This window comes from Propithecus coquereli, unplaced genomic scaffold (genome assembly GCF_000956105.1).
Source record: "Propithecus coquereli isolate 6110/MARCELLA unplaced genomic scaffold, Pcoq_1.0 Scaffold3, whole genome shotgun sequence".
Taxonomy (NCBI): Eukaryota; Metazoa; Chordata; class Mammalia; order Primates; family Indriidae; genus Propithecus; species Propithecus coquereli.
Window position 1 is genome coordinate 4,744,283 of NW_012148618.1, and position 23,346 is coordinate 4,767,628.

Genomic DNA, 23,346 nt, shown 5'->3' on the forward strand with positions numbered 1-23,346 from the left:
TCTCCTATTTACCTGCAAGACTGCATAAGACCAGAAAGGCTTTGAAAGAATCCGGCATCCTTTTTCTCCTTGAGGTAATCTAGCATTTTCTGCGAAAAAAATAAATAAAAGGCTCTGCAAGAAAGTCAATTGATAGCTGGTGGTGGAAGAGTGGAAAATGAGGGGCAATCTAAAAATGATAGTTCTTAATGAGAAATTTGTTTAGGATGAATTAAAGGCTGGGAAAAATCATATGCAATAGTGATAGCTATGAATTTGGAGACTCTCAAAGGCCGTGGGATATAACTCTCATGAATGCAGAAGGTCTGTTTGAAATTCCACTTTCTTGTGCACACAGCTGCTTTTAGCCAGAGCCGGGAGGGCCCAGGAGATAGCAGTGCATCCCTGTCTTCTGCAGCCACTTCCAATGCAGATTGTTGAATGAATACCGTGTGCCAGGCCCTCTGCTCTATGCTGCTGTCTGTCGTCTCACTTAATGCTCTCTAGAATGAAAGCTGCATGTCGGCAGAGGTTTTTATGCAAGGCTATACCCTCAACCCTTACAGCAGAGCCTGGTGTGGTCAGCAATCAGTAAACAGTTGTTCATTTAGTGAATGAACAAATGAATGAAGAACAGGTGTGTGGGATTACCAATCTGAGTTAACTGATGAGGCTCCTGGATCATAGTAAGGCAGCTAATAAAGAGCTAAAAGAAAAATGTAAGGCTTAGGAAACTTCTTCCAGAGTATATCTATGTAGAAAATCATCTACTGATAAAAAAAACTAAATGTTTTTGTCTTTGATCTTGGGTAAAACCTCTTTATTAAGTACACATTTGCCTGTAGACTTTCATTCCTGGTTTTATCTGTGTCTCCAGGTACTCTTTTATAATTGGCCACTAAGGACAAACTCAGCTGAGTGACTGTGGGTGGCCCCCCTCTGTAGCAGTCAACGCTTCTTCCCTGAAGTGTGACAGCTGTCAAATAGGAAGACCCAGGAACCTGCACGTTACCTGTTGCACACCAGTGTTGCCTCCATTCAGAATGGCGATCCCCAGCTTCAGAGTCTCGACCACCATGGGGCTCATCTCACCTGCCAGGGTGAAGATTCGATTTAATCACCAAGGAGACAGATGGCAAATCGCACCTACTGGGCTTTATCAAGGCTCTTTGATCACGCCTCTGTGTCACAGCATGATATCTCTACAAGTGCCATGCGCCCATCCAGAAACTAGAGAATTCACCTTTGCTGGCGCTTATCATCTGAAGGACCATCTCGGCGGTACCACGCTCATGCAGCCGAGCTTGCTGATAGAGAGTTTTCTGTTTCTCCATCTCTTTCTCCTGGAAAAAAAATATCACAGGAAAAGATCTATTCCCCATCCCCTACCAGGGAGTTCACCATGGTGAGGTGAGAGAGAGAATCTTTAGTTGCCTAAGGAAGGCAACACACATCATTTTGAACAGAGCAGACCCCTGAAATTTATTTCCGGACACTATCCAGCTTTCCAAAATTATCAGCCCATGACACAGCCCATTCCTTTTGGATACTATAATTATAGGATGCGATCCAACATTAAAATGCGTTTGTTTTCAGTGTTCTGTCCCAAAGGGAAACCTGCTAAAGGGTCAACTTGAGTGTCTGTCTGAGTGTAGGCAATGCCCACTTATCTGGAACGCTCAGACCAAACGCTTTTTACCATACATGTGTTACTAGCATGTCAAACCTCTCCGGACTGTAATTACATTCATTTACTTCTGCTGTGTCCTGCTGTGTACTTTGTTTATAAAAGAGTACGAGTAACCTAATATAGTTTAATCTTGGGACCTTCAGGGTCCCACACTGCCTCAAAATAAAATGACTAGAAATGTGCATTTATAGAATAGCAGTGCAAAAACCATTCCAGTGTCTCCACTGCTCTGATTTTTCATTGTTCTGATTTTTCATTTTGGATGTTTGAATTTGTCCTTCTATATCCCCGTTACTACAGTAATTGAGTAGAATTTCCCAGGAGAACAAACCTAGTGAGGCGGTTGCCAACCAGCATACTGCCTGCTACCTTTCGTTGGGCAGACAGACGACAGAACCACCGCTAACGGTGCGCTTCTTCAAGGCAGCTTTGCCAACTCAGGCTCTCCTGGGGGGTGAGCCCCCTATGCTAATGTCAGCGCCCACCTCTGAAGGCCCGGCCTATTGGCCTTGGAGGGTGGCCCTGTTTTTAACCTTCAGGAAAACTTACTTCAAAAGTTTTTTCCTTGTCTTCCTCCTCTTCTTCATCCTCACCACTCTGACAACTCTGGATTCCATGGAGCAGAAAAAGGAGGACGCAGACAACCAAATTAAAGGTGAGTCTACTAAACACGATTCTGTTCTACTCTGCAAGGGCAGGGGATGGGACATAATTCACAGGCACCTCAGGACGTCAGCGCTGTGGAAAGCCAGGAACATTTTGACCACAGCGGGGCAACGTTCTATTCTAAATGCTATCTTTGCAGTTACCAAGGGGTTCAGAAATGAGAACACTGAGATCACATCATCAATGGGGATCTGTCTGGCTTAACCACAGACCCAAACTCCTCTACCTTAGTAAAGCTCTGGTGTAAATGGGAGACAGGAATGCAGGGAGCTGCCACCTTCTAGGCACAGCCCTGGGGGCATGGCAATAAGATTGGGGACATCTGGGATGTGAATCCTACAGTGCCCCTTCCTGCTGTGGCCTTGTCATGCAGCTAAAGGAATAGGTGCTCCCATACCTCAATATTTCTGCCTCACATGAAAGTTTCCCATTAGGAACAGTTCCCTTATCCACCCGGCATTCCAGATGTCACCATCTTTCTAGGTGATATAGGACATGTCTGGTCACTTTGCTTCTTCCAGAACACCAGAAGCTCCCTCTAGTTTCTAACCCTGTTTCCTTTACCTGCAGATGTGTTTGAACTGTTTGTCATCTTCTGAACATTGACCGGAAACACAAGGGAATTCTGCATGCCTAAGCCCCAGTTAGCCAGCTTTAGAACAGGTCATGGGAACCTAGACACCAGCACCCACTCTTTCTGCAAAGCCTCAAGGTTTCCTTAGGAGGATAGTGAGTGGTTTACTAATGTCATCCTTATGGCACACGAATTGTGCAATGCCTGGAACTGATGTCATGACCAAGTTCCAGGTCTGCTGTCCAGCATGACAGTTTCCATGTGCCTGAGGAGGTCTAAGGGAAGACAGACAGAGACGATGGCAGAAAATCCAGGTGTACCTTGGCCATCATGCTGCAATAGGAGGTGTACAAAGGGTCGTCTTCCAATTTGCTGGAAAGAATGGAGGACATATTTAGCAGGCTACTCTTTAGACCTCACAGAAAAGACTAACAGTCACATAAATATCAAATTATATGTATAAGTAAATTAATTAAGAAATCTCCTCCCCCACTCTGATTCTTAGAAACCACTCTGAAAATCTGAATCGGCATTGGCTTGACGTGGAATTCAGGGATGAAGGTTACTGATTAGACAGTTTCAGGCTGTCTAATCTTCAGCTCAGTGTCTGGTATTATGGTGAGAGGGCTGTGGCTGATGTAGTTTCCCTAGACGTCTCTTGATGACCAACAATAGGGCAGCAAGGAGGGCTGCTCCAATCTTGCTTCCCTTTTCCACCCTCTGCTGTCTGCAAGAGGAAGGTTTGGGTGGACACAACCATCCCTGTGTCGTGGTGGTCTGGTGGTGCTGACCTCCTCTCTGTGAGAGCATTGCGGCTGAAATGGAGGATGATCTGATGAAGTGGGTCAGGTTGCTTTTCCATCTCTTCCTCTTCCTCCTCTTCCACCTTGGGAGATTTCTACACAAACCAACACAGACAGGTTTTAGGCGTGAATTTCATCACATGCCAAGCAGCTGCATGCGAACAAAGAGAAGGCAAAGCGCAAGGCACAGAGTGCATCAGACTAAAAGCACAAAAAGAAACCACCGTGTCACATATTTATTTCAGGATGGAAGCCCTAAGGAAGCAAGGTTTGGAATATACGTATATATTTTTTCCAGCCAATCAAATAAACATTCCAATTTTAGGTTAAAACAAAAGAAAAAGCGAAAGGCTGACCATGGGGAAGAGCTGCAGACCTCAATCAGCAGAACTCTCATGCAAGCTCTGGGCACCCGAGTTCAGGAGGGAACCCTGCAGAGTCACCCGAGAGACTGGGTCTCTCTGGCCAACAACTGGAATTTCTCTTGGAGAGCTGGGCTGGAGATGGTGGTGGGGCGAGAATTATTGGGTCTTATACTATTCTAGATTCAACCCAGTAAAACATTTCTCTCTTTGAACCTCACTCTTGATTCTAAAATTCTGGTTGCTACTGAGAGCTGCCATCCTGGAGCTGCTACCTTGCACTTCTCTTATCACATCTTTTCTCCATCTCCTTTTACAGAAAGGGAAAGAGAAGCTGATGCCCAAGTAAAAGTGAGTTTTCTAGCAGTAGCAGAGCCAGCAGGGTGGACCATATTCAGTAAACCAGTGAGAACTGCACGGGTTGTGTGAGTGGCTCAGAAGTAGAGGGCAGAAATGGTGCGCACCGTCCACCTCACACTAAGCAAGAAACTAGGAAAACCAAGGAAGTGTCTTTCTCACGGACAGGAATGTATGAGGAGAATGAAGGACATAAAGACAAATGGAAGAAAAATGAGGGAAAACGGCTTAAAAGAAAAAAGAGAGAAAGAGGAAAAGAAACAGGGTGAAAGGGAAAGATAGAAGAAGACATGGAAAAGTGAACATGGGAAACACAGGGCAAGACTAACGGAGACAGTAAGTGACAAGAAAAAAGATAAATCGGAGAAGTAAGAAGGAGAAAAAGAACCAGGGGCTGGCCGAAGGAGAGAAGGGTTTATTTTATTTCCGAACCAGAAGAGGCTCTGTGGTACCTCTGCAATAAGCTTTTTTCCCCTTGTGTGTCATTTTCAGTGGTTTTAGAGGATGAGGTCTGTTAGAGACAGGGCATGCTACATTTCCTGAAGGGCCAAACACAGAAATGTGAGATGCAGGAAGGGTATTCAGATGTATCTTCCCCAGAACAGAGCTACTGGTTAGGAATGTGGGGCTTTGGCTGGGGTGGCCTCCTGCAACCATGGGTGCTCAAAACTTAACTTAGCATGAACTCCCCATGACACTACTGTGCATCTCGGGAAATATTAGTGGTTAACAGTGATGATGATGAGGATGAGAATAGTATTAGCACCTCCAAGTGAAAATTCATCCTCTGGCTCTTAGGACCACTAGCAGGGCCTCCCTGAGAATTTACACAGTTAGTTCCTTTCGAATTTATACACTTGATTCTTTGTGAATGTTTAACTGTTACAAGCACACACATGAATACAAAAATCAAATTCATTCACACCCGTATCTGCTGAGTCAGTACTTACAGCCAAATCCTGAACTAGTTTCTCTTCAAAGGAATACTCCTCTGTTTCTATCCAAAATCTCTGATAGCCATGGAGGAAGAGGTTAATAGAGCGGTGCCTGAGCGGAAGGGGTGAGAGTGAGGTCAAGGGGGGACCGTGGAACATGTTCTTTTAGTTTGGCAGTTAATGGTTAGTAAGCGGGACAGACTTTTGTACAATTCTTTTCTTCTGATTGGTCAGGGTGGCCAGTAGCACACCATAAGCATTCATTTCAAAGAAACCAGAACCTTCTACCATGGCGGTTCCTGAATATTGGAGTACCTTCTGAAAATAACAACGGCTAGTGCAAGACGCGGTGGTAACTGTCATCCTACTCTGGTCTCACAGGGTCTTCATCCCATTTCCCCTCTAACGAGAAATATGTCATTAGGCCAAGTGACAGTCCTGACGTGTCTGCTTTATATGGCAGTTTAGTTAGTCCTTTAGGCTGACCACCTAATCTAAATAATGCTGATGGTGAGTGGTCTAGTATCAGATATACTGAAAACATCAAAGTGTGGCTTCATTTTGTTGTCCAAGCGACCACACCAGCAAGGTGCTCCAGCTGCTACTTAGCAAGGAAAGCCTGGGGCATGTTATGTCATTAGCATGTTCTCTGTATGCCTCGTGGATTCTAGCTATGTCCCTGGTATCTGGGAACACTGAATAACTGGCATGAACCACTCCTTATAAGCCAGGATTGCCTTCTAGGAACGTTAGCCACCGTATAGCAGCTAAGCGTTGCCACTGCTGTATGTGAAGAGTGTGGTGAACAGGGGAGGACAGGAAGATAAAGGTCATTACCAGAGTCATTAAGACCTGGTCGTGGTTTTCGGTAGAAGACAGTCCCTGCCATCTTTCTTCAAAACCTGACCAATCAGAGTTCCTTTTAAAAATTGTACAAATTTGTGTTTTTTATGGTAATGTTAAATCATGGTCAAGAAAGGAGGGGTGTGCAGAGAATGGGCAGGTCTCTCCACAAGTTACATTACCATTAAAATGGGTATAAGCCTGTCATATTGAGTTTTTTCATTAACCTTTTCCAGCCAAACCCGTTGAAAGGTGCTCAGGAAGAAATTGTTAATTTTGTTTCTGGAGAAAAGCATACAGGTTTTCTTTTAAAAACTAACGTCAGAGAAACAGTTTCCACATAACAAAATAAATCCCATTAGCCCTTTAGTTTGGAAGAGTCCATGTAGTTTAGATCATCACAAAGTGGAGAAGAGGGGTTGTCTCCATCATCAGCTTCTTAGTTAGTTGTTATGAAATCTACTTACAATCCTCTAAGCAGAGAGAACACCCAGGACAACTGCTCTGAAACAACTGGGCCCGGATGGCCATGTGCCAACTAGGACATGGTGAATCCCTGGACTTACTCTTACCCATACAGAGGTAGAACTGCTGAAGGAGCAGCCCAAATTTGTAAGGATGGTACTAACATTTTTAGTGGATTTAGGAAAAATGCTTGTTTTTTTGAGACATAATTTCTGCCTAGCTGTCCTGGCCTTGGAGACCCATGCTTAGAGCTGAGCTCTTCAGGAGGCCAAGTTAGCACAGTAGCAGGTAGAAATCGCAACCAGAGGGGGAAGCAAATGTTTTCTGATGTTCTACCACTTCCAGAAAACTAACAAAAATCCTGTGCTCTTTTGCTTTTTCTACTGCTCTATGAATTCCACTTTTCTGTCAGGACTGTAGCAGCCTTCGTGCCCATCACTGCTTAATTTTTTAGCTTTTTATTCATGAATTCTATTTGATTTAATGGTGCCTCATTTCCGTTCAAAGACAGTAATCTGTTTTCTCAAGAGAGACCCCGTTGGAGCAGGTGTGTGTTTCAGAGGCCATGATTCTCAACCATCTTCAAAGACTCTACCTAGGAAGGCCCAGGTAGCCAGTTGGCTCAGGATGAGGTTATAGGGCACTCTGGACAAGTGATGGCCAAGATCCACAATTTGATGAAAGCAAAATGTCAAGTATAGGAATGGTCCTTTATCTGATATTCCAAAGAAACGCATTTATTTACACGAAATTCAGAATATACTTGTCCAAGTCAGTTTTCTTTTCCTAAGCAGGTGAGAATGCTCCTATTGATTTGAAAGTTGATGAAGCAGAGGCTAATATTCAATCAGCAGCTTTGTTTATTGATCATAGGCTCAACCATAGCAGCTCTGCGATCAGTCTGAGGATGGGAATGTTGCCAAGTCACCAGAAACACTGAATTAGTGTCAGTGGTCATCGCTGACTCAGTCTGTCACAGACACCCTCTCCTGTGTTGACACAGGACGTGTCACAAATTTTTCAGAAATGCCTTCAAAAATCTTTTACTTCAAAGTATAAGCTGAAACACCCAGTTAAAGGCATCATGCCCCTGGCAGGTCTCTTGGGACATCCCCAGCCTTTCTGCATCTTGACAGCAAATATGTATGTGAAAAGATTCCCAAGTTACACTCCTGTTCCTGCTGAGGAAATGATAATTCTTGTGTCAACCGTGCCTGAGCAGAGAAATACTGTTTGACCTGCTGATGGAATTTGGGGTAAAGTGTTTTAGAAGACAGTTTCCTTTTTCCAGAAGACTTTATGTCCTCACAGAGAATTCCACATCAGCAAAAGTAGAGGGTCTCCATATGTTTACTTGGCTGATTTAACAGTGCAAAATGGTGAGCCGAACAGGCATGGCTGCTAGGGAATCTCACCTGGTTTCAGATTTTATGCTTACCTTGATGGCCGGCCCTTACACTATGTAGACTGCTGTAGCTCCACAGGACAAGGACGCCAATTTCTATTCCTTGGATCAAGAGTGTAAGGGCCAGAAGAGAGCACAGCTCTGGGAAGATATCTCAATTCTCATCACTGGCTCAAGTGCCAGAAAAAAATGCCAGAATACTTACCTGGGCAGGTTGTAGAGAGGGGCCATCCTGAAACAGGCCACCACAGCCCGTTTCCGCTGCTTTGACAGCAATTTGTGCCAGACAGCCTTCTTGGACCTCAAAGGCTGCTCCACCTGAGAAGAATGCACATGGGTAGGTACACACTATGGCTGATCTTCTGGTGGCAGAAGACAGTCATCTGGAGCTCAGACTTCTTGGAAAAATTTTGGCTTCTCAACTGTAGTGAGCAAAATGTACCCGGTGGTAGATGATTCAGTTTGTGAAGGTCTTAGGTTTTCTTCCTTATGCCAGCTGCTTTTAGCCATTTATTGCCTAATAGCAGCTTTACAAATGCTATGGGACTTAAATGGGTCATTTGAGCTAATGGCAAAATTTGTAAAACATTGGAAGGGGAAAGAATTGAGGGGTATCACAAAGCACCAAGATGACACTTGGGGGTGATCTAGGATTATCCTTGCTCCTGTTTTCTCAGTCTTACATACTAGGGCACTTGAAGCTGAGAGCTACATGTGGAGAGGAGATTTGCCTTCTCCAGGGTGGCCTGGCATTCTTACTCCTCAGAGCAGATGCTCCTTACCTGCTCCAGGTGGAAGACAGCTGCTGAAATTCTCTGCACACGCTCTACTGTCTTTTCTGGATTAAAAGGTTCTTCACTCTTCAGAACATCCTTATAGAGATTCAGTTGCCATTTTACAGCCGGGTCATCAGACTGGAAAGTGAAGCAAACCCATGAGATGAGCAATTTCCTCTACTGTACACTGGAAAAGCCTTTTTCTCCTACCATGGTTCCACAGTAATCAGACTCTCTTCTATTACTGCTTCTCTCACATTCTCTATTATCATCTTCTGGGACACTGAAGATGCTACATAGGAACTTCTCACTCTAGCTTCCATGTTAATTCTGTAATATTTTCCATCCGTTTATTTCTCTGTGCTGCATTTTGGCTAATTTCCTTAAAGCAAACATCGAATTTATAAATTCTCTCTTCAGTTGTGTCTAGCCTACTTTTTAATCCACTTATGTTTTTAATTTTAATAACTTTAAATTTTATAATCACTATGATGTCCTTTTTTAAAGACATCCTCCTTTTTTAAAAATAATGTCCACTTAATTGCTTTATGGATTCTGTTGCTTCCTTTATCTGTTTTAACTATGTTTAAAATCCCTTTCTACAGCTCCTTATGCTTGAATTCTTTGATCCATATGCTGACTCTCTAATGCTGGTAGATTTCTTTACCTGCTTTGTAATTTTTTTTTTTAAATATGAGCTTATCTTCAGGCAGAGCTTTATTTATTGCCATTCCAGACCATATTTTAGGAGGTAGAAACTCTCCAAGTGGTTCAATGGTCATCTCTGCAAAATATTCATGCGTTTCACTGGTTCAAGGCTAATTTTATGTAAGTTTCTCACTTCGTATTTATGCACATCATGGGTAATTAGATTCCATGCTCTTCTTTCGTTAAGATTACTAAAAGCCCCAGCTCTCAAGATACCCATTTGGCCTGGAGAACTCTGAGTTCTCCCAACAGCCTAGCTTTTCATTACTATGATTTAGAGTGTTTTCTTTCTTCTGGCACTTGAGATTTCTTTTTAGTGCCTTTTTTTCTAGTATATTTTATCCACCATTCCTATATGTTTGGGGTAGAAAGGAGAGGTTTTCTATTGCCTTAGCTCTTCATTTTAGGGCATAATGTATTTGAGAAAAGAGTTCTTCAGATTTACAGACCTGGAAAAATCTCAAATCACCTTTAAAATCAAAATTATCTATTTTTTTTATTACACCAACTAGGACACAAAATTATTTTGTTTCAAAATCTCTCTAGAGAAGGAAGTGCTAAAGCTCCCACCAGGTGTCCATATCTCTGTTTAACAAGATTTGTCATCAGTAAATTCTGAGACCTCATCCAAATGCCCCCTGCTAGGGCCTGGTATCCGCATAATGGGAAGTGGGAAGGCATGCTTTATCGGATGCCTCTTTGCATCCTCTTTGTAATGGCAAAGGAAAGAATAAAAATTAAGGGCAAAAACCAAAAATTAAGGGCAGTTTATGTGCCAATAATTTTTTTTTTCTTAAAGTTAAAAAAAATTAAAGCTAGGCCTACCAATTAAATACAAATACGCCAAAACTGTTCTTACAACACGTTTAAAGAACACGGGTAACTACGTGAGAGGATGGGACCCTGCAGTCAGAGGACAGCATGTGTGAGTTCTCCTTGTCTTCTTGAGGCCTCACCTTTTCCTGCAAGTGCAAGTTATTCCGCAGATGTTCCTTGACCTCTTCATCTGTGTCCCTCTGTGGAAAGAGATGTTGAATTTTATTCCTAGAGATTACCGTGGAACTATCAAGTGGGCTATGGAGATGTTGGAACAGTTAATATGGTTTTGCTGGGATCTTTATTAAAAGAAAAAAAGAAAAAATACTACAGAGACTTGTAAAGGGCACATATTGACACCCAAACCAGCTGTAAAACTGAGGGCAGTGGCCTTTGTACACCTTGGTTTCTATTCATCTGCCCCCCACCCCCACTCCCTGGGAGAGGGGACCAACTCGTCAGGGCCTGAGGGCCTATCACTACCACCATCTGCCTTCCATGCCCCACATAACCGGATGGGTAGCTTACGTAGCCGTAGCGTGATTTCGCTAGGGAGATCAGCTCCTGATCGCCTGGGGTGCACATGTTCAAACCAATGGGCAGCATTTTCTTGAGAGCAGCCACTATGAGGGAGGTCTGGATGGAATACAAGTCTCCCCTTCGCTTTGACTTCTTCCGTTCCTGGTCCTGTCCTCCAGACTAGGAGATGATGTTGAAATAAACAGAGAGGGGCTCAGTGACTCTCTGAAAGGAACTGCCTCGTCTCAGAGGCCGCCTGCCGCCTCGTGGCCCTGTCAGTACAGGCTGGGCCTTACACTACATTTCAAAGGACAGTAAAAAGAGAGTGTGCTAAACAAAGACAAACCAGGTGGCCATAAAAGACCAGCTCTAACCCTGGGCCTTCTCCTTCTGTGCATGCACACAGAACCACATGACTAAACACACATCACAGACACCTACGGTCTTTGCTCACTCACTTCTGGACCAAAGGAACAAATAAACTGGTGTTTTGCAAAAAGAATGATGTAATAACTGACAAAATGACCCCAGAAAAGAACTGAGATTCCTGATGCTGGGGAATCACGAAAAACGTGTAAGAGCATCCACCATAGAGAAATTGCTCTATGTTTCAAACCAAGACTGAAGCTGGTGTTTTGGAGCACCTCCCTACCACAAGCCAAAGCGAATTCTCACAGGAAAAGGACAACCCTAAATTAGGACTGTTTTGGGATCTGGCTGGGGGAAAGTTAGGAGAAAAACTGATGATGTGAGAGAAATGAACTTCCCAATTCCATGGGAGTTTGCGCCCCTCTTTGGCTTACACCTTCTCATCCTTTCCAGAGAGGCTTCATTCAGTGAGGAATCCAAGGCACCAGGCCATGGTGCTATGGCAGCCCCAGGCACCCCACTGGGGACCCTTAGCACATGGTGCACCTAGGCGGGTTCAAGGAAACCAAGCACTGCAATGACTCGAGTTTCATGATGCCAACTGCAAAGGAGCGAAGTTGACCACGTGGAGCCCTGCTTGCTGGACTGTGTCTTAGCTGAGCAGGCACTTGCTAGAAGCAGGGTGGCCGGAAGCAAGTCGAAGACCCCGAGGGACAGGGATGCTTTGCTTTGTGAGGTGCTGAGGAGTGTTTGCAGCATGAGGTGGCAGCGCTGTGGTTTGCAATGACACACAGACGTGGGGCTCTGGGAGGAGGGAAGGCTGGATGCCTCCCCTGGAAGTGGCACATAAGATCTGGGCCTCCTAGGCTGGGGCTGAAATCATTTTATGAGAGATGGGCTTTCTGAAGAGAAGAGGAGGACAATTAACACTGCCTTGGGACGACTCTCTTTAAATTACTTTCCAAAATGTGAAAAAGGTTCATAATTGTTAATGGACACTCCTGAAAAGGATGTGAATTCTTTCACCACACTGTGGCAGCTGTACCTTCAGGTGGTTCTATCACAGAAACTGCAGCAAAACCCCTGGCCAGAAAAACCCAGTCTGGCCAAACACTGCCAGACGATTCTCCTGGTTGCAGGAGTGCCTCGTGTCCAGTGCTCCAAAACACCAGTCAGCCCCAGGACAGCAGGGAGGGACAGTAAGAAATATAAAGAGGGAAAGGAACAAGGCTAAGAGAAGGAGGCCTCTCGTGTTCCAGAGCACAGCAGAAAGTGAAAGCTGGTTCACACAGAGGCCGGCAGTTCTGGGGTTTACTGAGCGCTTGCTAGGTCCCTTACACCTTCTACCATCGGATGTAGAATTCCAAAGGTTGTGTCTTAGAGCAAAACTTATCTATAGTCTAAATTATCCCTAAAAATGCTTCCAATCATCCATAAAAGATAGAACCCGGTTAAGTTTATATAAACTATGTGGTATCATGTATACATAACACTGGAATGTAAATAATAACACAGAGTATACAATCAAGTAAATATGCTCAAAAACATAGCTATGTGGACTTGACTACACAATTTAAATTATTTCTGGTTCACCCTCTATTTGATTTGGCCGATCTCATGTCATTCTAATCATAAATGCTGCATATACGATGTGACTCCAATGTGCCTGTTACTTATATAAAATATTTATAATCCTGCCAACAACCCTGGAATATTAATGAGTCAGTTTTATAAACGAGAACAGGATGCTCAGGGAAGTTAAGTCATTTTTCCAAGGTCACACAGCAGGTGAGCACCTGAGCCAACATCCAGACACAAGTCTACCCTGCCCAGGCTCCATTTTCCTTCTTTCACTAGGAGCTGCATGTGACCTGGTTCCTGTGTATCTCCCTCTCTCCACCACAAACCTTAGGGTAGAGGGCTTGGGACAAAGGCAGCAGATACACATTAATGAACAAAAAGAAATTTCTACATAATAGCCAGTAGGGGTAATGGGAAAATTGTTCCAGGGTTTATTCCACCATATGCACATTTTATGCACAAACTCACGGTTATCTGTTGACTTCAAAACCTTGAGTTTAGTTCTTGAAAGACTGTGTTTGAATCACAGGGGCCTTGTTTGTGCAAGAGGCAGAACATGTACAGAGTGCAGGTGCTGAGACCACTAACAGAAAATATGACTCTGACCCTGGGTGGCACTGTAGGGAGTGAGTCCCTCAGGTTCTCAAGCCTGATCAGTCATCCCTATGTCTGTTAGTGTGGTGGCTGCCAAGAGGGCAGCTGGGGAAGGGAGCAGAGATAGCAAGGAGACCTCGGTAAGGGCGAGGCTTGGCTGGCTTCCCCGGCTTCCCCATTCCAAGGGTGGGTAGGCCTACATTCACTCTTTGACAGGCAGTTGTCTTCCCTGGAGCAGGCTGGGGACCTCCAGGTGGGCAAATCCATTCTGTACCACCCCCATGGTGATCACTGTGCAGAGGGGGCCAGAGCCTGGCACCTCTACTACTAGGACAGAAAAGACACGTCATGCATTTGACCTGTACCTTTACTTGCATGGCCTGTGTGAAAGACAAAAGAAAAGAAACAAGGAGAAGAGTCAGTTAGTATAAAAGCAGGGGTCCAAGGCATAAGGTACAACATGTTAGTCATAGCTTCTTAGCCCCAGTTTCTCAGCCAACACAAAAGAAACTCAACTGTGCTGGAGGCCAGTTGAGCATGGCATGAAGAGCGAGTGGGAGGTTAGGATGGAGGTTAATTTGGTCAAAGGACTTACATCCAGCCCAAGCAATCCACCGCCAGGGGGAAGGATCAACCCAGAGACCACCCTTCCGGAGAGTGCGGCACTCAGACCTGACCCAGGGTGGGCTTCAGATCCAGCCACCCACGTGAACTCTCTAGACCCGCAGTCTTTGCCCCTTCCATCTCCCTCCTTTCACCTGGGTGGGCCACAATCTGCCATGTAACCAAAGACTTCCATTTTATTTCTTTCTTCTACCCACCACATTGTTAACCCCAGCAGCTCTGTGGCTACAAAAAGAGAGGGGAGAACTGAGCTAAGGGGCAACACTTACACTTCTGCTAAAAGAAGATTTGCTTAAAATCTCTAGAAATATCCAAGGTGAGACTCAGGATCAGCCCACAACCCAAAGGATGGAGCATCTCCCTTCCTGTGCTGCGACCTTTAAACATACCTTAGGTCAAATGCTCCTATGTGCTAATTTTATTCTTTTCTTCACATATTGCTAAGATTAGTTAACTCATTGTAATTCCCTAGGGCTGGAAATGCTTTTTTAAAAAAGTCGACTGAAACTTTTTATTTTCTAAATAGAAATTTACCAATTCCTATACCTTCAAAATCATTTCATTTCTCCACACTTAGATCATCAAGTCTCACCAGTAGTTTATAATCAAACAGATTATTTTATGTGTAGAATTTAAGGAAAAACCTCAGACTTCTAAGGGATAAGGGAGCTTGAAGAGGACACACCACATGGAGACGGCACAGGGAGAGTTTGCGTCAGGCCTCTGAACGAAGGCAAGCGTATGCCGTGGGGAGTTCATATCCCCATTGGGAGGGAAAATGGAGTGAAGACAAGTCAACCCAACATTAGATATTAGAGGAAAAGGAGAATTTGTGGCAGTCTGGGAATGAGGAGAGAAAAAAAGACAGGAAGAGAAAGAGAGAGGGGTAGAGAGGAGAGAATGTGCTGAGTATATGTTCATGTGCACAAAGGAAGGACAGCAGTGGGGGAAGGGTGGAGGGAGGGAGGGAGAAAGGGAAGAAGGGGAAGAGAGAGACTGAGAGGAGGAGTGTGTGCTTGCGTGTGCATGTGTGCGTGTGTGTGTGTGTGTGTGTGAGTGAGAGTGAGAGAGAGAGCGAGAGTGTGAGCACACCTATGAGCACATGCAGGTGTGCAAGAATGAAAGGAATAAAAATAAAAGAGAAAAGAGGTGGGAAGAGGGAATGAGTGAGAGAGGAGAGTGAATGAGGGGGAGCTTGGAGCAAGAAGAAAACTCACACATACAACTCCAAATACCATTGAAAATCTCAAAGATATTTTCTAGAATATTTCTTGTCTGTTTTTAACCCCCTAAAATTGCATTCTATGTGGTGCAGTGGCTTTGAACCATGAGGCACTCTAATATTTCCTGCATCACAGCTCTTTTTATTCTAATGTTTACAACCTTGGTAAAGGAACTGGTATTTCTTGGGCTAAACATGTTCTAACTTACCATTCCCCTCCGAGGAAGCTGCTGCCATTTTTCCAGAAAACAAAACAAGTTTAAAAACAAAACAAAACAAAACAAAAAAACACTTGCTCAGCTTAGTTATATTTAGCTTAACATATATTTGCAAACTGGTGTTATATAAACAAAATATACAACGAGCTCTTCAAAACACATCTGCATTTCCTGCCAGAAAAATAAAGTCTTTGAACTAATCCTCAATTAATCCAGAATGAACGGGGTGGCCCACTGTATATTTTCTCCATTTCCTTTCCACTTGCAGTGGTGTGTGCAGCGTGTGTGGTGTGTGCAGCATTCACTCACACGTACCTCCACAAAGCCTGCCATATGCACTGCAGCCAATTGCCTTTATACAACACCAGAATTCAGTTAAGAGTGGAGATGAAAGCAAGCACAGGTGACCATTCAGGTTGGGTGGTAGAGAGAATGTCTAATTGAGGAGGTGGCAAAGGCAATAGAGATTCAACCACAAACAAAGAATACTCCCTTCCCTGGCCCCCTCAATATGCCTTTCTACACCCCCAAAATACCAGAAATGGCCATGAATTGCTGTTTATTGGAGGCATGGTATCTCTTTGTCTGAAATAATGCACTACATTTATCAAATATTATTCTATTCTAGAGATACCATTGAAATTGACTTTTAAGCAGAACATCTTAGTAGAGCTGGGAGAAGTCAGGTAGTAAGCTCGACCCCATTCTACAGATCGGGAAATTGAGGCCTAAGGAGCTAAAGTGAATGATGCAAGGTGGTAGCTATAGTTAACAGCTGGGCCAGGGGTAGCACTTAGCTTCCTCTCAGTTGCCAGTTTATTTACTACTACACACTGGGTCTCGACTGAGGCAACAGGAATAACATGAATATTTGTTATCCTGAGAAGCATGGCAAATATTACTTCACACCCAGGGAGTGTCCTCTCATCCACTACATTGTAATTCCGACCTATCTCATGTGGCCCAGGAAGCACTGGCGTACAATGTCAATGGAAACGAAAGTTTGCTACTACAGACTAACCTTACCAACAGGGACGAGGCCCAGATTCTGAACATGACCATCCTCTGGCAAGACAAATACCCCTTTTCCTCATTCAGTGATGTGAATGAACAAAATGTCAGGTTAGTTTGTTAGTAGGTGGGTTTTGAAATGTCATTTTTTATAGCCTCATGTCTTTCTGAATGTCAACCCAAGGACCCTGAGCATTCATTTATCACCAGAGGGTTGAGGTGTCTGCCATTTCTGTTCATCCAGGATCTGAATCCTTGTATCAGAGTCATTTCCATTGCTTTGTGGCCATCCCCTGATAATCCCAATGGATGCTCGCTGGGTCAGCCTGAGCCAGTGGATCCACCCCAAGATGAAGACAGTATGGAATCTGCTTGGGATTTATCAACTTTCTGTAGGTAGATGGGGTCAAAGAAAAGCCTGTGACAGCTGTAAGAAGACCCTACACAGCTGGGCGTGGTGGCTCATGCCTGTGATCCCAGCACTTTGAGAGGCCCAGGTGGGAGCATCGCTTGCAGCCAGGAGTTTGAGACCAGCCTGGGCAAGATAGTGAAACCCCCATCTCTAAAAAAAAATTAAAAAAATTAGCCAGCTGTGGTGGCACACACCTGTATTCCCAGGTGCTCAGGAGTCTGAGGCAGGAGGATCACTTGAGCTCAGGATTTTGAGGTTATAGTGAGCTATAATTGTACCACTGCACTTCATTCTGGGTGGCAGAGCAAGACCCTGTCTCTAAAAAAATAAAAACAAATAAAAAGAAGACCCAGCAGAGGCGACTTAAGCCAGATGTCCCAGGGAGCTGGATCTGAAAAATCCTACCTTGTGTACCTCACATGAACAGCAGATGTATTTACCAAATGGAGAATACAAAAGGAATTCTGGAAAATCAAATAAAATTATCTAAAACACAAAGGATCCACCATGTTTCCTTTGCAGCAAATACTCCTCTTGAATGTGATCCCTTTGCTTTGTATATGCATAATTTTGTCAAACTTTATTAAGCGATATGTGCTAAAAGTATATTCTAGTGTATACTTAAAGTGTATTCTAAAGTCTAAAGGTCAAATTCTGGATGTTGGAAGAAGTGTTAGTGTCAGCTTAGCTAAAAGATGAAAGGGACAGAAAGTTCAGAGTGATTGCGGCTGACCAGAGCTAGCTATGCTTGGTGGAGCTCCGGGTGCTGAAGTTTTCATTTTTGGTGTCCTATCAGCCCATTGTTTGCCGCTTACATACATGAGTCCTCCATCCCAAATGGTTATTTGAAAGATGCTCAAGCGCTTTGCTACAAACCCATGATTCTCATCTTTCACTTCTGAAGGGTCCCCATGCACACCCCACCTTCGTGTTCCTCAAAGGCAGCACTGTCCCAGCAATGACAGAGATGCACATCTCAGGTATTCCATGTCACTTATACTTGACATAAAATCAACCCTCATTGAGGCACATTTCTTGGGGGAACAGAATCAAGGGTAAGCCATAACAGCTGGTAACAAAGCATCACACTTAAGTAGGCTTTGCTTTTGTACGTACACCTGAAGGGGTGTGTATGAGAATTCTCTCCAATTAAAAGAAGGAAGCCTCAGTGTGCAGAGCTAACTCAGGAGGAGCTGGGAGGCCAATTTCTACTCCCTGTATTCCTGATACACTCCTCTCTATAGGTTACTCTTTTTTCAGACAAATGTCTGGTATGCCCTCTTTCAAACATTTCCTGCAGGGAGAAGGACAAATGTTTGACTTTTTGAGTGCAACTGTCATGAAAAATAAACAGAAGGCATTCAGAGGTCAACACAGCTGAAATAAAACAGGTATTGGATAGTCCAGATAGGAGGAAAACAAGCATAACCTAAGAGTATATGCAATTGAAATCTTCAAAGCAAGATAATTTCTTCCTAGCTAATCAAAAGGTGGTTCTAGGCATATATATTTCTGTAGCTTCACTACACTGGAAGTATTCTATTTTAAAGCCACAAACAGCAGCTTCTATTTAGGAGACCTCTCAAATGCCTTAGGCAAGTCTTGGAACTTAAACTTTTTGACATACAAGCAATTATTTATTCATAAAATGTGATGACCATGCTTATTTGAGAACAGTTTCTTCTGGCTCATTCTCAAAGAAACAACAGCAGAGACTGTTGGTTATATACATTGACCTAACTGCAGTACAGTGTTAATCCCCACAAAATAGAAAACGGATCCAAGTCATGGCTGAGGTCAAGGTTGAAGAGTCTTTGGAATTGGTTTCTATGGACTTACTTTTGACATCTTGCTTTTGCTATCGCCAGTCAAAAATGCCAAATTATTTATTTCATTCTGAATCACAAAATTTTGCTCTTCCCTCTTGAAGTTCTACGTGAGGGGAAATAAAGAAAAGCAAACATTACAATGAAGTTTCCCAAGGTTTGTACCCATTACAACCGTCCTAAATCCAGGGCACAAATGTGTGCTTACGTGCGATTTACACCACAGGATGAAGACCTCTGCCACCATGCGGAAGAGCTGGTCAGAATCGGCATCAGGGCTTTTCAGCCAGTTAGATCTGGGTCAAAAAGTAAATAAATAGGTATTTGAAATTCAGTTAGGATTGAAATGTTCACACCCTAAAAATTATCCCAACATTGGCTACCTGCACTTATCCAGATAAAACTGTATTCCCATGGGAAAGCAATCGTCAAGGAGACTAAATATCAATATATTCTTTACATGTGTAGATACAGATACATAACTGGAGCAGTTTTTTTGAAGGACCTGCAATAATTGTTTCTATTTTTACCAGAGGATTCAAGAATTAGCAAACAGTTGTCAGAAATCAACATTTAGGTTTTGTTTCTTCTTTCAACTGATGAATCAAATAAAGTTAAGCTTCAAGTTTGAGACAGGCCTCCTTTAATACATAAGGCTGGCAAAATTAGGAAAATTTTGATCACTACGACATCTAATCTTGTCCATGACACTAGTCATTGTCAAACCGCTGAAATTCTGAGCACTCTAAACAGTTCATGCCCCACCACTTTTCCTTTCAAAGCTAGCTTTCTGAATGAGATTTTTAAGAAAGTATGTTTTCCACTGTGATTTGAAGTGTATGAGCAGGGACTAGTATCTCCTATGCCCTCTAAACAGTTTGAAAATTTCCATAAATAGAAATTTTTTTTTTTTTTCAAAAAGAAAATCAAGCTAGGTTAAGAAATTTCAGAGCAGTGAGAAGGCTAAATTGCAGCAGAGTTCAGTCATTTTTTACAAGTTGTCTTGCCCCTAAGTATCTTACATATTTGAATTAAATTATAATTTGAAAGGGCTGGGTGAGTTGCTATTTTTAAATATCTGCATAGTGCAACTAAAAAGTAAAACACTGTTCTTCAACTCAATACTTCTGACACCAGATATGTGGGGTTTTCCCTCACATCAAGCAATTCTCCAACTCTCCAGACACCAACTGGGTGTCCTACAATTCAATTATGATACTAACTACCTGGAGTTAATACAGACACCTCAGGTTAAGGGCTCAGTCCTGAAAGACTGCCTTCCACCTTAGACACCAGTTGCAATTCCCAGGTCATGACTTGTACTTCTGACCAACTGGCTGTAACTAACCCCTCCTTGGGTTTAATAATTTGCTACAACAGCTCACAAGAAAATATTTTACTTGGTATTATCAGTTTATTATAAAGGATACAACTCAGGAACAGCCAACTGGGAGAGATGCAGTGGAAGATGGCAAGGTATGGGGGAAGAGGCACGCCACCCTCCCCGTACCTCTGTGTGTTCATCAACAAACTCCATAGCTTAGGGTTTTTATGGACGCTCCATTATGTAGGCATGATTGGTTACATCATGGCCACTGGTTATTAAACTCAATATCCAGCCCTTCTCCCATCGTCTGAGGTTGGGGGCACGGGTAGTGCATGTGTGGAGAAGTAGGGATAGGGCTGAAAGTCCCAACCCTCTAATCTCATAGTTGGTCCCTCTGGCAACCAGTCCCTATCCTCCAAGAGTCATCTCATGAGAATAAACTTAGGTATGGTTGAAAGGGGCTTATTAAGAATAACAAAAGACATTCCTCTCACTCCATCCCTTAGGAAATTTGGAACCCAGGATGAAAACCAAATATAAATTTATTATATCACTGTATCACAGTGACACAGAAATTAAATTGTCATCTCCCTTAGGTTAAAGAAAAATTTGGCTCTCACAAATGGTCTGAAAAACTTGATGCCTCTTGGCCCATGCAGGTTAACAGTTATCAAAAGCCAGTTCCCTAAGCCCTGAGACTTCAGACTGAATTACCCTGGGTAGTCTGAACCACCTGCCCACTTGTTAAGAGCACCTAGCAGACTCATCAGGCCAAGACCACTTTTCGATCCTTCTTTTATCTCCGGAATTCTTTACTGCCCTGGGTTCTAGTCTTATGTGATCTCTCTTGTTTTCCAATTCAACTAGCTTCTCCTTTATGTAGCAGACACGACTGGTTGTCTACCCAATACTCATTCTCTTCTTCTTCCACAGTAAGAAAACCCATTTTGTTCAAGGTGGCTTTGTGCCCTGCTAAAGATCACATTACCCAGCCTCCCTTGAGCTACAGCCACATAACGAAGTTCTGATCAATAAGATGACAGCAGAAGTTGGATGGACCTCCTGGAAAAGCTTTCTAAAAAAGGATCAGATAGCTAAAGGTGACTTTTTGCCTTTCTCCTGTTGATTTACTACTTCCTGTCTGGAATGAAAATATGATGGCTGGAAAATATGATGGCATATTTACCATAAAATAACTTAGAAGATGGAAGCCAATGTTAAGGATGGAAAGACAAGGGAGTGAGGGTCTCTAATGAACAACAACCATACTGGCCCTTGACTAGCTATCTTTAGACTTCTTTTATGTGTAAGATTAAACTTCTCATTTGTTTAAGCCATTGTAGTCAGTTGTCCATTACTAGCAGCCAAATGCAATTCAAACTTGAGGCTCAAGGGTGGTAATGCTTTTTGATTTCTTTCTTATTGATTTTTCAGGAGCGCCTTCAGGAGTGCAGGGTCAAGTGTCAAGTTTTATCAGAATGGCCAGCTGTTTATTTCTTAGTATTTTGGTTTAAATGAACTTTGTAGGTTTGTACTCTGCCTTGAGTGGCAAGAGGCGAGGGTCATATCCTATCCTGCCAAGGAATGGTGCAGCCACAGGGAGTGTGAGCAGCGAGAGCACCAAGAACAAAATCTTAAGTAACATTTCCTGGTGGAAGAAAGAAGAGGATTTTGGTCTCTTTGCCTTTATGTGGGAAGCAGTTTTAGCTGAACTAATTTTGCTTTGGCCACCCTTCTTCTAAGAGGCAAATCTTGACTCTCTAGCTTTAGTGAGGTTCTTTCTTCAAGTTCAGAGTGGTGAGTGTGAAGAAAAACATCTCATTAAATATCTTCCCCCAGGCACACAAACTTTCTGCACTCTTCCTAAAGCTAATGGAAGAAGGTATTTGGAGAAGAACAGAAGATCCTGAGCCTACTTTCCTATTGCTCATACCCTCTGCCCCTGAGTGATGCAGGCAGGTACTTCTCCTGCCTGCTCTCAGTCTTCCCTCTCCATGGGATTCACCATCTCTGCCAATAGTTAGGCACTTTGGGGGATACTTAGCTGATCTGTGGGTCTCTTTTATCATCTTCACTGCTTGCTGATGAAAGGCAGTTGGAAAAGGCAAGGCTGTAGACAGGGAGGAAGGCTGAGTTCAGAGATAATGATCTGAAAATCTGCCATATGAAGGTGATGGTAGAAGCAACTCAAGGGGATGAAATAGCTAAGCATATTCCCAGAGGAAACAAGAAGCATAAGAAGAGAATCTTGGGTGATGGCAAGAGTAAGGAGATTCAGACTTCCATTTTCAAAACGACAAGTTATCAGGTTCTGAGAGAAAGTAACGCCATGCTTCTGTGTTCACAGTCAGGTTGCCTGACTTGGAGTTCAGAGCTTTCTCTAGCTTTGTTCCAAAGCCTCCTGCAGAGGACCTAGGCCGAGCCAGTCACTGCACAGGATTTACTCCAGTTCCAACAGGTTGAAGGATGAGTTTTCACCAAAAATCACTCTACTTAAAGTTCATTTCTATGTCCCAAATGTTCCTGATTCCCAGAAAGGAGGCTAATAAGCCACTGTCTCTTCTAAAGAGACTTGTTTAACCTGTCTTAACTTTTATCTCTTGGCATGAGAAGAGAGAGAGCTGATGTGCCTTGCTCCTAGCACACCAGATCTGGAGTTCTTGCTCATTCTGGGTCAGCTTCTGGTTGACTATTGACCAATAGAAGCCTCTCTTTACAAGAGTGCTTCAGACACCACAGAGTCTTTGAACACTGCTGTGACAGGGCTGAAGGGAGTACAAAGGGTTATTATGACAAGAACAGCAGAGAGGAGGAGTATTTGAGATGGTTCTCTTCAATATTTAGAGAGCTGCCACAAGAGAGATTGATTGTGTGTGGTTCCTGACAGCAAAATTAGAGCTGATGGGTTAAGAGTTGGGCCAAGATGGTTTGAGCTGTCTGACACTAGAATGGGATGGCATGCACGGCCATGCTCTTCCTGTCCTCTTTTACCCTCCACTTCCCCGATAACTGTGGTGGGCAAACAGAGGCAGGAAATCCTCTGCTGGGAGAAAGGAAGAAGTATTTATTCATCCACTTGGAGGTAAGATGAGGTGACCCCAACTATCCTCACCAACACCACAATTCCATAATTCAAAGCCAGATAATTCTTTTAGATGACAAAAGGATCTAAAGAAGGTAAAGGCATCCACATTGGAAGGATGTATTTCTCAGTAGGGCTCATATGACTGTGATGCTCAGGGAAGAGCAGACTGAAAAGTAGGC

General features: G+C 43.4%; 1 protein-coding gene across 1 annotated transcript in view; it reads right to left on the reverse strand.

Annotated features, from left to right (window-relative positions):
- The window catches only part of RYR3 (ryanodine receptor 3), a 393,465-nt gene that overhangs the window by 40,117 nt on the left and 330,002 nt on the right, over positions 1–23,346 (reverse strand). Inside the window, exons 66-79 of the mRNA XM_012649115.1 lie at positions 18,964–19,051; positions 18,769–18,861; positions 13,808–13,822; positions 10,908–11,078; positions 10,520–10,579; positions 8,862–8,993; positions 8,285–8,397; positions 5,382–5,478; positions 3,701–3,807; positions 3,230–3,281; positions 2,219–2,275; positions 1,223–1,322; positions 992–1,071; positions 13–89 (exon numbers count right to left, since the gene is read on the reverse strand). Of these exons, the coding sequence (XP_012504569.1) occupies positions 13–89; positions 992–1,071; positions 1,223–1,322; positions 2,219–2,275; positions 3,230–3,281; positions 3,701–3,807; positions 5,382–5,478; positions 8,285–8,397; positions 8,862–8,993; positions 10,520–10,579; positions 10,908–11,078; positions 13,808–13,822; positions 18,769–18,861; positions 18,964–19,051 (1,242 nt within the window). The remainder of the gene's footprint in view (positions 1–12; positions 90–991; positions 1,072–1,222; positions 1,323–2,218; positions 2,276–3,229; positions 3,282–3,700; positions 3,808–5,381; positions 5,479–8,284; positions 8,398–8,861; positions 8,994–10,519; positions 10,580–10,907; positions 11,079–13,807; positions 13,823–18,768; positions 18,862–18,963; positions 19,052–23,346) is intronic.